The sequence below is a fragment of the Pelecanus crispus genome, chromosome 17 (assembly GCF_030463565.1).
Source record: "Pelecanus crispus isolate bPelCri1 chromosome 17, bPelCri1.pri, whole genome shotgun sequence".
NCBI classification, from domain to species: domain Eukaryota; kingdom Metazoa; phylum Chordata; class Aves; order Pelecaniformes; family Pelecanidae; genus Pelecanus; species Pelecanus crispus.
Genome location: NC_134659.1, coordinates 6,805,985 through 6,818,124, shown reverse-complemented (window position 1 = coordinate 6,818,124; position 12,140 = coordinate 6,805,985). Strand labels below are relative to the sequence as shown.

General features: G+C 54.1%; 1 protein-coding gene across 1 annotated transcript; it reads right to left on the bottom strand.

The window, feature by feature from the left end:
* Nucleotides 1-8,629: 8,629 nt before the first annotated feature.
* SNRPE (small nuclear ribonucleoprotein polypeptide E) lies at nucleotides 8,630-11,293 on the bottom strand. Its single transcript, XM_075722443.1, has 5 exons — nucleotides 11,240-11,293; nucleotides 11,032-11,058; nucleotides 10,294-10,356; nucleotides 9,974-10,052; nucleotides 8,630-8,885 (listed from the first exon to the last, which is right to left on the bottom strand). Exons 1-5 carry the CDS (start codon nucleotides 11,291-11,293, stop codon nucleotides 8,830-8,832), a joined length of 279 nt encoding a protein of 92 aa, XP_075578558.1. The 3' UTR covers nucleotides 8,630-8,829.
* Between the last annotated feature and the right edge of the window lie 847 nt (nucleotides 11,294-12,140).

Sequence of the window (12,140 nt, the reverse complement as noted above, 5' to 3'; positions counted from 1 at the left end):
TCAGGCACAACCCGCACGGACGGGGAGGCCACGGGGACCCCCGAGACTCACCCCGCAAACGAGGGATGGGACGGGGGGGTGGCGAGCAGCGGCGGCGGGTCCTCCGGGATGGCGTGAGCCCCCGAACGCAGACGGCCCCGGGGCCACGGGACAGGGCTGCGGGGGGGCGTGCCTGGGAATAAAGGGAGCAGACTGTGGTCTATTGTTTCATTGTTATGGCTTCAAAGGACAATGGGGCATTGTTGTCTCTGGGGATCCCATTGTTTGCTTTCGCTGCAGATCCCAGCCGCGCAGTGGATGGAGGTTTCCCGAGGGCCAGGCAGGCTCCGTGTGTGGGACACTAAATAACGAGGCAGGCATGTTTCCTCCCCCACCCCCTCCCCACCACCCTTCCTAAAAAGGCACGGCACGCTACAGCCCGCCTGTGCCCGCGCAGGCCAGGGCACGGCCCGGCACAGCGCAGGCAGGGACGCCAGGACCACCCATCCGAGCGGGGAGCACGCAGAGAAACCCCCACGCCCCTCGGAGACGGGGCGAGAGCAGGGAGGGTTCACCCCGGAGGGGCTGAGGTCGCCGGCTCCATCCCTGCCAGACTCCAGCAAACCTGTGCCAAGGGCGAGGGGGGAAAAAACCCAGCCAGCGTTTACGGTGGGAGCCGAAGCCCCCGTCTGCTGCCAGGAGCCATCCACCTCTGCAGCAGAGCAGGACGGAGCTGCTGGCCGGCAGCCCAGGGACGTGCCCAGGCTCCAGCCGCGCCGGACGGAGCCGCGGCCCCGCTGCCGTCCCAGCGGCATTTGCCGGTGCTCCCCTCTCCGTACCCACAGGATGTGCACCGTGGCCGCTTTGCAACGTCCCTACAGCTTTTGCTGCCTCCTCTCATTCACAGCATCCCCTAAAGACCGACGTCCCCCAGGCAGGCAGAGCGAGGGGTGTTTGCTGTTGCCTGCTGCAAAGCCCAACTTCTCCATCAGTAACAAGGGAAAGGCGCTTGGTACCATCAGAGGCACTTGGGAAAGGACGACGCAGCCCTGCGTCCTCCCTTCGCTGTTTGTGCAGCACCCCAGCCCCAGGACCTATTTGCATAGCTCCTTCCTATGTAAAAAATAAATCTGGGTGCTATGCAAAAGCTGGGGGAGGGGGAAAGAGCAGGGAGCCATCCCTGGCCCGCAGCTGAGCCCTCCGGAGCCTGCCGCTGCCCGGCACGTCGGATGGTGCCGGAGGTGGGCTGGGAGATTGATGGAGCAGGAAAAGAGATACACTCCCCAGAGACAGGCTTTCAGCCTGAGGCTGCTCCCAGCAGCTGGGGAAGGGAGAAACTCATCCAGGGAGCCCAGGCTGAGCCCCAGGAGGGGTCCAGGGCCGGGGCCGGGCAAAGCAGCGCTGGCAAGCTCAGCGAGGGGAAGGGGACACCCACCCCGCAGAAACTCAATCAGCCTGGGCCAGCTTCGCTGCCGTGCCCCTGCCACCACGCAGGGAGCTGGGCTCAGACCCGGCGGAGCCCCCCCCCTCCCCAGGGGTCCGCCTGCCCACCCGGGTAACCCGCAGAGAGGTCCCAGGCGAGCTGGAAGAGCTGCGCAGCCCGGCCCCCCACCGCTCCCCCCAGTCCCTGGACCGCAGCCCTCTCGCCGGAGGGCTGAGGCTGCACGAGGTCTGGGCTCCCATCAGCTGCCGCCGAACATCTTTCCCCACCGCCCAAATGCACTGTGGGGCTGCCGGGGCCCCAGCCGACACCCTGCTCCCGTCACCCTCACAGCGGGAAAAGCCCAGCCCCGGCCATCAGTAGCCCCAGACCGAGGTCGGCTTCGCAAGAACAAATAACAGGGTTCGGGTTTTTTGAAGAGAGGGAAGCAACTGCAGCTAATAAAGGTGTAAGTTCAACCTGGGTTGGTTTTTTTATGTTTTAATCCTGGGAATTCCCACTGCTTCTAATCAGATGATGAGGGTGGACCTTGCCTCTCAAATGCCTCTAAGGTTCATTTCTGGAAAAAGCACCGAGGGATGTGTTTGGGGATCAACAGAAGCTATTTGGGAAAAACAGGTAGGGCGTGATAAGAGGCGCTGGGTCCTGGCACTGCTGCACTGCCAGCCTCTAACCAAATCCCTCTGCTCCCTGGGGCCTCGTGTCTCCGCCATGGAGCAAGGGGATGCTTCCTCCCTCGGGGAGCCCGGCTGCAGTTTGCAGAGGTCAAGCGTGCCGGGTACCAGGGGTGCCCATCCCCTGAGGACTGCACCCCACGGCTCCGGGAGCCCCGACGCCGCTTCTGCTGTGACCCCCCGGCTCTCCCGGGGACTGGCTCTTGTCCCCTCAAGCTGCCAGCCCAGGGAGGTGGCAGTGACCCCATCGGGGCCAGACCGACCCCAGCCCGGGTGCAGACGGATCAGCCTGCGTTTGCAACGTGCCCACCCGACCCCAGGTGCTGGCAGCAAGCCTGTCCTGCACCGGGGGCTCTTTCATGTTCCTGGCAAGTGTTATTTACACAAACATGCACGCACACACACACAGACGCAAACGCACAGGCTCTCTCCCCCTTGAATAGTGCAATTTCCTCTCAGATAAAGAGCTCCTACCGCAGCCCCCCTTTCCCTCTCCCCCCAAACTTGTGCACGTCTCACGCACCCCTTTCGGAGCCCACCTTGGGCTCTGATATTATCTCACTTCCTCGATATGAATATTAGCTCTGTTGTTGATTTGCGATAAAGGGATGGGCTCCAAAACACTGTACTTCGGGGAGGAGGCAGGGGTGCAATATGGTCTGCCGTGCCCCAGCTGACAACAAAGCCTTTGTAAGAGCGGATGCTCGGTACCTGCCGTACTGCTAACTCGACAGCCCATCTCCACCAAAGCGCGGCTCCCGTTGGCGCTGCCCTCCTGTCCCCCCGACACCTGCACGTGGCAAGGCGGAGGGGGCCCCGATTGCAGCTTGGGGCTGCCCGTGCTCTGCAGGCTGACGAGCGCTCGAGGGGCAGAGAGCAGCTTTTGCAGGTGCCGTGGACACAAACCGCGGTCAGGCGCGCTGGATGTCCCCGTGCAGTGGGGGACCCTGGTGTCCAGGTCAAATGCTCAGGGGACGGTGGCTGGGCAAACTTCCCCTCTATTTTGTAGCGTCTTAATGTACAAAATGCAACTGAGGTCCGGCAACCCTTTAAGATGCCTCACCAGCTGGACCCGGCCTATTTCCAGCTCAGTTTACAAGGTGAAAAATGACCGCCTGAACAGCCTCCTTAACTCTTAACCCCCTCCAACAGGGAGCACAGGGAAGGAGAGAAGTGTCCCCGGAAAACTCAGATTTATTTACGAACCAGATTGCCTGGCAGCAGGAGAGCCACAGAGACAGCAGGTCGGTGCGCAGCGCTGTTCCACTCAGCTGAGGACATCGCACCACTCCATCAGCCATCATCCCCCCAGGGGACTATTAGCTATTGCTCCTATTTCGCAGACAAGAGACTGAAGAATAGCAGATAAGGCAAAATTCTGAAAAGCAGCAGCCAGAAGCAGGGCTGGACCTGCAGGAAAGCTCAGTCTGCTTTTGAAGCTCTGGCCCTCGCAGTAAGGCCAAATCCTTCTGCAAACGCAGTCTCGTACGCCTTTTCTGGTGAGACAGGCAAAAGCTGGAATAGGACCCGAGCATCCTGGGTCTTAAGAAATACTTGCGTGTGAATAAAATAAAAACAAGCCCAAACATGAAGCTATCTCGTGGCTTTGTTTTACCACGTCTGTACCCCAAATCCTGCAGTTAGATGACAGCCTGCCCCACGGAGCAGAGCTGCAAATAACGATCTCTATCTCTGCTGCAGGCAAACCGGCATCGTTGCGGGAGAAGCCCGGAAAACATTATCCACCGCGATGCTGTGCAGGGTAGGAACACGGCCCAAAGACAAGTGCAGGAAAATTGGGCTTACATATTGCAGGCTAAGGCGCAGGAGGGAAGAAGATCTACGGGAACAGGGTCGTCTTTTGGGTGACGGAGATGGCTACAACACCTTGGGCTGAACTCCACCCAGGCTTTTGCGCGTGGGGAATCGGGGAACGCCACCCTCCCCGAAGCCCAGGTTACCGCTGGCAGGAAAAGCAGGAACATCGACCGGCTTCAGCGAAGCAAGTCCAGCTCCTCGCACGAAGGGGCCTGCTGGTATGCGAGGCAGCGGCGCGGGGGGGGGCGGGCGTTGCTGCTGCTAATGTGGCAGAGTTTCCCTGCTGAGGGCAGGCAAAATGCCCATGACTCATTTTTCCAAGAGATGTTACAAACAATAGTAACGATGCCCCTGGTGGGTATGAATGTGAAAAGGCACGGCGGGGGGGCAGCCATGCTGGGCACCTTGTGTGTGGGCTGCCAACGGAGGGTACCGCCACGAACAAAACCTGCTGGAGCCAGTTTTTGACATTGTGTGCGCCCAGAGCCCTTCTGCGAGAGCTTTCGGGGGGGGGGGGGGGGGGGGGGAAGAAGGGCAAAATGGCTGCCCAGCACACTCCTCTCCCCACGGCATCCTATCTGCTTCTCCTGGGTACCAACCCCATCCTCAGGCAAAGAGGGGACCGGTTTTATTGCCCAGGGAGAAAAATGGCAAAAACAATCGCAAATGGTTCCATCCCCACGTGGGACTGGAACAAGAACAGGCAGGGAATTTAGGAAAGCGTTACAGCGCTGGAAGGCTGCTCTCCCCCAGCTCCTGCCTCTACCCTCCACGCAAGTTTTCCATATTCAGATGCTGCCCTAAGGGGACAGCTTCTAAGCCGTCTGAGCCCTTGACCTTCCACTGTTGTCTGTTTGATACTATTATTTTTAGGCACACAATCCTTAAAACATACCAGCACTTGAAATAAGTTCCCAGATAATGTGCACTAAAGCACGAGGTGGCGAGGCTCCGGGAGAAGGGAGCTCTGCGGGATCGAGGGTGGTGGCAGAGCGCAATGGAGGGAAAGGTGATTTTCCCCTTGTACAGCCCACACAGCTACACATGCCATCTCCCCGTTCACTTATTTTACCAACACTCAGAAGGTTTACAGGCCTGAAAAGACAGTAAATGCTGAAGGTAGCCCAAGCTCAGCAAGCAGCCAACGGGCTACTCAAGGTGTCTGCGGCTTGCGGTGTTCCTGCCAACACAGAGCCATGTCCTGCCCGAGGACGGAGCCCACCGCGTCCCTCGAAGCCTGAGCAAACGCACGATGCCGCCTTTCAAGAGCCAGGAAGGGCACCAACCTGCAGGCAGCTGCTGGCTCAGAGGCTTAGGTTCAAGCATATATAAAATGGTCCTACAAATCATTGCATCCTGCCAAAGCAGCACAGAGAAACTCTTCCCCTCTGGAAAGGCAGGACCGCTCTGCCTCCCTCCTCGGGGGGTCTTTCACAAGCACGGAGAGTCTCATCCCGCAAAAGGGCTGGGCTGGGCCAGGGCAAGCAATTCCCAAGTGCAAAAGGGAAGAAATGCAGCCTTTTTCCCAGAACCGCAAAGCCACAGGCAGAGAAAAGAGACAAATATTTACTCAAAGCACCTTCCAGGGCTGTTAAAGGTGCTAACGCTTTGAAGAAAGGAAAAAAAAAAAAAATCAAACACTGCAGAGCCCCACCTGGGAGCGAGTGGGCTCTCATCTGCCTGCCACAACCAGCGCAATGCTCTCAGACTGAAACGCCGCATGGCAGAGCGCTCTGTCTCATGTAACCTGTGCCATCGTCAGTGCCGGAGCAAGTCTCCATCACTCGCTTTTTAAGAAAGAGCGAGCTCTATTTCTACAAAACAGACATTTGGGTAGGGTGATATGGTATCTAAAACTACCATCAGCTCGATTTTTGGTTGTGACAGATATCTGAGTGCTGGTAGCAGTAAGGAAACTTTCTCTGGTAAACCCCGCCATAGGCATTTTGTTTCCTAGAGATGTGTGAACACTGCAGCATGGTATTTGTGCCACAACATGACATCCCACTGCAATAATCCAGCACGCTGGGGCACTCCTCATAATGCCACCTCAAGGCATTTTCTTCAAAAGGAGCCTTTACAGGCACCACCCCCCCCGACCCACCCTGCTCCCCCCCACCCCTGCACTGGAGGGAAAGGAATTTGCACGTTATGGAAAAGTACGATTTGCAAAAGCAAACACAACAGGCTTCAAGGCAGCAGAAAGCCAAGCGACGGGAATTTTCTAAACACAGAGCCCAGTTGTAAGCATTCACTCTACCTTGCTCCTCCTCACTGCCTCTTGCTCAGCCAAAACCAGAACCTTCTACTCCTCATCCCCTTCTGGAGCAGGACACCCCAGGGTGCGGATAAGCCGGGGAAGGTGCCGGTGCCCAGGAGATGCAGGCACCCTGTCCGGCTGCCGCACCGTTTGAGAGCAGCCCCGCACCAGACAGCCCAGTTTGCTTTCTTCCAGGTTGTTTGGGAGCCAATAAAGCTGCTTGAATGCTGGGGAACTCTGTGTTCCTGCCGAGGCTTATGACACTTTGCTGGAGGGGCAGGGGGAGCTGGCCGAGCCCGCAGCACCCCCTTCTGTCTACCACACTCTTTTGCAGCCAGTTTTGAGTGATTCTGGCATGCCAGGGTTCAAGAGGCTCATGAGACGTTACCTTCTTGCTGCCTGCAGCTTGGAAACGCTCAGGAAGCTGGAAGGATTCGGGGTTAAAAAATCAGCAAGCATTTAGATGAGTCAGTCCTGTGGTTTTTATGAGGACAGACAAGTGCTTCTTGGGAAGCCAGTTCGGCAAAGCCAGAATTGTTTTTGTGCCCCGTCTGTGCTGGTAATGCCTAGAAGCTCTGTTCTTGGACCACAACGCTCCATTGCCAGGCGCTCCTCAAACAATGGGGCTGTGTTTCCTCCTGGACATCCACACACGCCTGGGCTCTCCTGCAGGCTTTTTGCAGTTTTCACGGCTTCCTTCTGGGGAGCTTCTCCTTTTCTTCTGCAACTCCCCCACGCACATAATTACTGCCTATTTTGGTACCTTATCACAAGATGCTTCAGAGCTGATTAGCCTGGACTTCCTTCCTCCCATCATCAACCTACTCCAATATTGACGTTCATTCGCGCTAACTCGATAATATCAAAGAGCAGAGGAGCTTTAGGAGGCATTACGGTGTCTTGAAGTGCACAATTTGGAGTTGGCGGCAGCACTGCTGATAAGAACGAGCTATTTCTCCTCATGTCCAATTCTTCTCAAAAAGCAGCCGCTTGCAAAGCGGAAGGAGGACAGAGCCTTGGAGGCCCCGAGCCAGTTTTATTTCAGTGGCCCTGGAGAAACCGGAGCCAAGCAATGTGATGCAACAGATCCCGTTAAAAAACCTCTTTCTAAACATGCACTATTAGTAAAAAGTTACAAACCCTTGGAAAGAGAAATGATTACTTCAACATTACTTCAAGATTACTTCGAAGACAGTCTGCATTTTTAGAGAGTCTCAAGGCCGTCATCCGTCTGTAACAATGAAGAGACGCAGGGAGGTAAATTTTACCGCACTGCATCATAACTACCCCTTACTGCAACACCTGAACTACTGACGGAGACAATTCACCCCTGCCTTCCCTGAAAGCCTCACTTGGTACGCCAAGGATAAAGTGGAAAGCAGTACTATTTCATTCCGTATGTGCTAGCTTCTGGTGATGACTTCTATCACTAAATGACAGTGGTAGGCCATTTCTGCTTACTCTGTGTTGAAAGGACTTTGCAGCTTGTGAACGCAAATACAAAACAATGGAGCCCGTCAGCAGGCTGTACAGCTGGAGACAGTTTAGCCACTGTACTATGTTGTGCTGCTACTCAAAAGCTGCTTACCATGTCTGCCTGCTACGACACTCCCGATGTACGACTTCTCAGAATGGGAGAAGCATGCTGGATGATCTCTGCCAGGAGACTCACATATTTCTATCCTTTGAAGCAAGAAATCTCTCATCTTGAATTTATTAATTTTCATGCTGAAGATGATACACAAATTGCAGTTTTGAAATACCGAAAGTTTATTAAATGATTTCTAGTGCAGCCTGTGTATCAAGATTCATTTCTTTCCATCCAGGTAATCTTAGTCTCCGAGTTATCATTACAGCCAAAACCTTTGTTTTTTCTCTTTCTTTACATAAGAACCGCAGCAGAGGGGACTGACAGTCCCGAGTCAGCTAGAGAACTTTTCTTCTGTTGATGTGATAAGCAACTCAGCTCTCTTGTGGAAACTTAAATAGAACAGCCAGATCCTCAAACGGATAATAATAATAAACCGTGATAAAAACCCAACTGATACATCCGATATCCCAACTTATTTAACAGCACCATGGTTTAATCTAGAGACTCTGCCCAAAGAAGCAAGAAATTACAGAGATTTAATCCAAACCAGCCGCCCTCTCTGCTTCTCTGGCCCGAAGATAAAAGTTATTTTACAAGCATGCCTAATAGTAGTTTGTAAATGTTGGATTCCTATACCACAGCCCCAAGTCCCTTGCTAGAACCATGCAAGCTCAAGGACCGCACGTCGCTCCAAGTATCCTGAATGAGCCCACCTTGTCCACCTAACGCAGATGCAGCGTTCCACAACACGCAGATATTTATCAGAGACTACACAGATCCACGGTGAAAATCACTTTGAATACGTCTCCCCCTCCTCTACTCACAGAAGGGCACGAGACTGAAAGCAAGCAGATTTACGTTTAGAGTTAACGTGAAAAACGTTTATTTGCAAAATACATTGTGCATCGTTTCAAACTACAAAAAAAATTACTTGCACAAAGGAATGGCAATTTTCAACTCTGCATGCGACCCCAGTTATGCGTAACTTCTCATCTGTGAGCCGGTCCTGCTCCCACTAGCACTTTACTCACTCCAAAACACCATAGGCACCGTTCTACAACAAATCCTAGTTAGAAACACTTTGCAGAAGAGTGATATTGTCCCCTTTTAACATGATCCGACCTGCAACACAGAGAAAGGAAACGGGGGATTAGAGAAATCCCAGACTCTGACAACAACCTTGCATTTTCAAAAAACATTTAACAGTGGCAAAGGTGCTTGCAAGAAGACACCCACATGATAACTGACCAGGTTTTTAGGAGCAACACCGAGTCCCTTCCCACCTGGCCACACCGCAGGGCTGTAAGCGTGCTCATGCAGGGCCCGCATTCACAACTCGCACTGCAACGTGTCAGACACAATCTCCACTCCAGCGCTCGGTGTTTGAACAGCACTCTGTCCCCACTAAGAGCCCAAACACGTCACTTGTCACAGACTGCTGTTTATCCTCAGCAGCAGGTGGTAAATATTAAATACCACCACTTCGGTGGTTCCCTGCTTTGACTCGGAGACAACATAGCAAGCGTCAGAATTGCCCAGGGCCACCTGTGTCAGAAGTAGCTGAGGAGTTTGACTGCACCCCTCCGGCCACCCTGGCTGCAGTAAAAGTGCAGCACAGTCCGTATGTTGTTACGCATGTTTGAAAGGCAAAAAGCGGTCTCAGACAGAGGCAGATTCTCCTACACGTTCAACAAGGCCACCAGCACAAGAGACAGCAGGAGCTGAGATCTAGCCAGCATCTGCTCACTGTACTTCATAGAATCATGGAATCACAGAATGCTTTGGGTGGGAAGGGCCCTTTAGAGCCCACCCAGCCCAACTCCTGCAGTGACAGGGACAGCTTTAACCAGAGCAGGGTGCTCAGAGCCCCCTCCAACCTGGCCTGGGATGTTTTCAGGGATGGGGCCTCCACCGCCTCTCTGGGCAACCTGTGCCAGTGCCTCACCACCCTCAGTGTAAAAAATGTCTTCCTTATATCCAGTCTAAATCTCCCCTCCTCTAGTTTAAAACCATTATTCCTTGTCCTGTCACAACAGGCCTCGCTAAAAAAGATTGTCCCCATCCTTCCTATCAGCCCTCCTTTAAGTGCTGAAAGGAAACTTCAAACTCAACACTCTTCACGTGTTTCGTACTTTAAAGCACTGCTATTTGGAAGGCTCACGCAACTAGGTTCCAGACATCACTCGGGTCACACAGACATACTGACATACCCAGCTGCTTCCTCGATTTCGTTTTGGAGTGAATCTCCTCTGCGTCGTCCAGCACCAAGTTCATATATTCGTCAAAGCCCTAAAAATGAGCGACAAAAGCAGCCGGTGAGCTTAGTCCCCCGGTCTAAACTAAAACCAACAACAATACAAACTATCATTAGCTGTGCTGACGTCGGCTGGACAACTGAGACTGTTCACCGGAGAGCCATGAAGTATTTCCACCCCCCTATGCTAGTTTTCATCAACAGGAAGAAATATTCTTAGGAATCTGAAAAAAAAACCCAACCAAACGAATAACAAGGGGACACCCTGATACTCACAATGATGCAGCCTTCTATCCGCATGTTCACTTGCTCATAGAGCCACACCTGGATCCTTGACCTCTGCAAAACGATGGAGGAGGAGAGCAAAAGAGGAACGTAAACACACCAAGCGATTTTGTTCTCTCCTACGTGTTAAGCGGTCCTCGCTACCAACAGCCACTATAGCTCTGCAGCACTCGGAGGAGTAACTCTCACACGTGGCTTCAGTTACATCCTTGGCTATTTTTAAGGTATTATGCTATTTTGTAAATACTTTACATGTTCACTGATGAACATGTAACAGCATAGATTTTAAAACTGTGACAGGAAAATACCCCTGCACACTGGGTGGCAAGAGCAAACGCCTGTCAAAAAGATAATTCCTTAATGTGAGGAGGAGACGCTGAACTTGGAACTAGCAGTTCTTCGCACGTAATGGAACGATAGCAAGTTCTTCACTTCACAGAGTCACAGAATCATCAAATCACAGAATGCTTTGGGTTAGAAGGGACCTTTAGAGCTCATCCAGCCCAGCCCCCTGCAGTGAGCAGGGACAGATCTGGTTAAAGACCAGGGTGCTCAGAGCCCCGTCCGACCTGACCTGGAATGTTTCCAGGGATGGGGCCTCCGCTACCTCTCTGGGCAACAAAACCCGGTTTTAAAAACCCGAATTAGTAACTCTGAAACACCAATTCTGCGCGGCGCCCCGGCCCCCGCAGCACCGGGACCTTCCCCTCCCCGCCCCGCGGTACTCACGTTCTGCAGGTAGCGGAAGATGAGGTTCTGGAGCGGAGCGTTAAGGACGCAGCACGGCAACAACTCCCCGGCGACGCAGCCCTCGGGGCCCTTCGGCGCCTCACGGGCCGACAGCGCAGCTCCTCCCCGCCCGCTCCCGCCAGGCCCCGCACCCCGCCCGCCCTCCCCGCGGCTCCCAGAGGAGGCCGCCCCGCCACGGGAAGGATACGATGGGCTGCACCATCACCTTCTGCACCTTCTGGCCCTGCCCGCGGTACGCCATGGCTGCTGCTGCTGCCCGGCACACGCTCCCGCCGCCCCCGCCGGAAGCCGCTAAGCACGGCGGGAAGCGCGCAAGGAACCCTGGGATGCTGGCGGACCCCGGCCGCTCTGGGAGGCTGGGAGGACCGCCGACTCTACTGCTCCGCGCCAGGGACAGCCCCCCATGCCCCCCCGTGCCCCACGGACAGACCCACACCGCTCCCATGCCAGCTTTATTTAAAACCACTGTTAAACCGCTGTCATGTGGAATAGTTCGACTACCGGCAAAGGCGGCCAGACTACGTTTAATGCAATACCTTAAATAGAATACAAATATAAAATGGGAAGAATAAAATATTTACAGAAACCACGGCGTACAGCAAATCCCCTCTCCACGGACGGAGCCGGGGCCAGCAAAGGCTGACGACGGAGCAGGAGGAGGGAAGCAGCGAGGGGGAAGCCTTCCTCGCCGGGCTCTCGCGCGCTCTTCCTCTCTCCAAAGTCACTCCGGTCCGCGCGCGAGCGACCGACGCCGGCCGAAAGTCCTTCAGCAGGATAAAGGGTCAGCTTGGGGCTGGGTGACCCTTCTGGAGCCGGAACAGCAGTTTTCTAAATTTTGGTTTCAAACCTCTCCTCTAGGAACTAAGACATCACAGTGGATTATCAAAGCACACAAGTGTTTTCTTCCAAAGAGAAAGTATTTACAATCAACTCAACTGATTTTTTCCTTTGCCAGCAGCAAATGCCTGAGGGCCCCTACAGCTTCACAAACCATAGTAGGAAGAGACTAAAGTTCTTGAAAAATTTAAGAAAATAATTCAAAATATATCTGCTAGGGAAAACGATCACTGGTGGCAGGGTACACAATA

What these genes read in the sequence shown, in the direction of transcription:
- SNRPE (XM_075722443.1), bottom strand. Translation starts at nt 11,293, where the DNA reads ATGGCGTACCGCGGGCAGGGCCAGAAGGTGCAGAAGGTGATGGTGCAG. An exon ending in AGGTGATGGTGCAGCCCATC is followed by an intron (nt 11,059 to 11,239) that starts GTATCCTTCCCG and finishes GCTCCGCTCCAG; the next exon opens with AACCTCATCTTCCGCTACCT. An exon ending in TCTTCCGCTACCTGCAGAAC is followed by an intron (nt 10,357 to 11,031) that starts GTGAGTACCGCG and finishes ATCGTTTTGCAG; the next exon opens with AGGTCAAGGATCCAGGTGTG.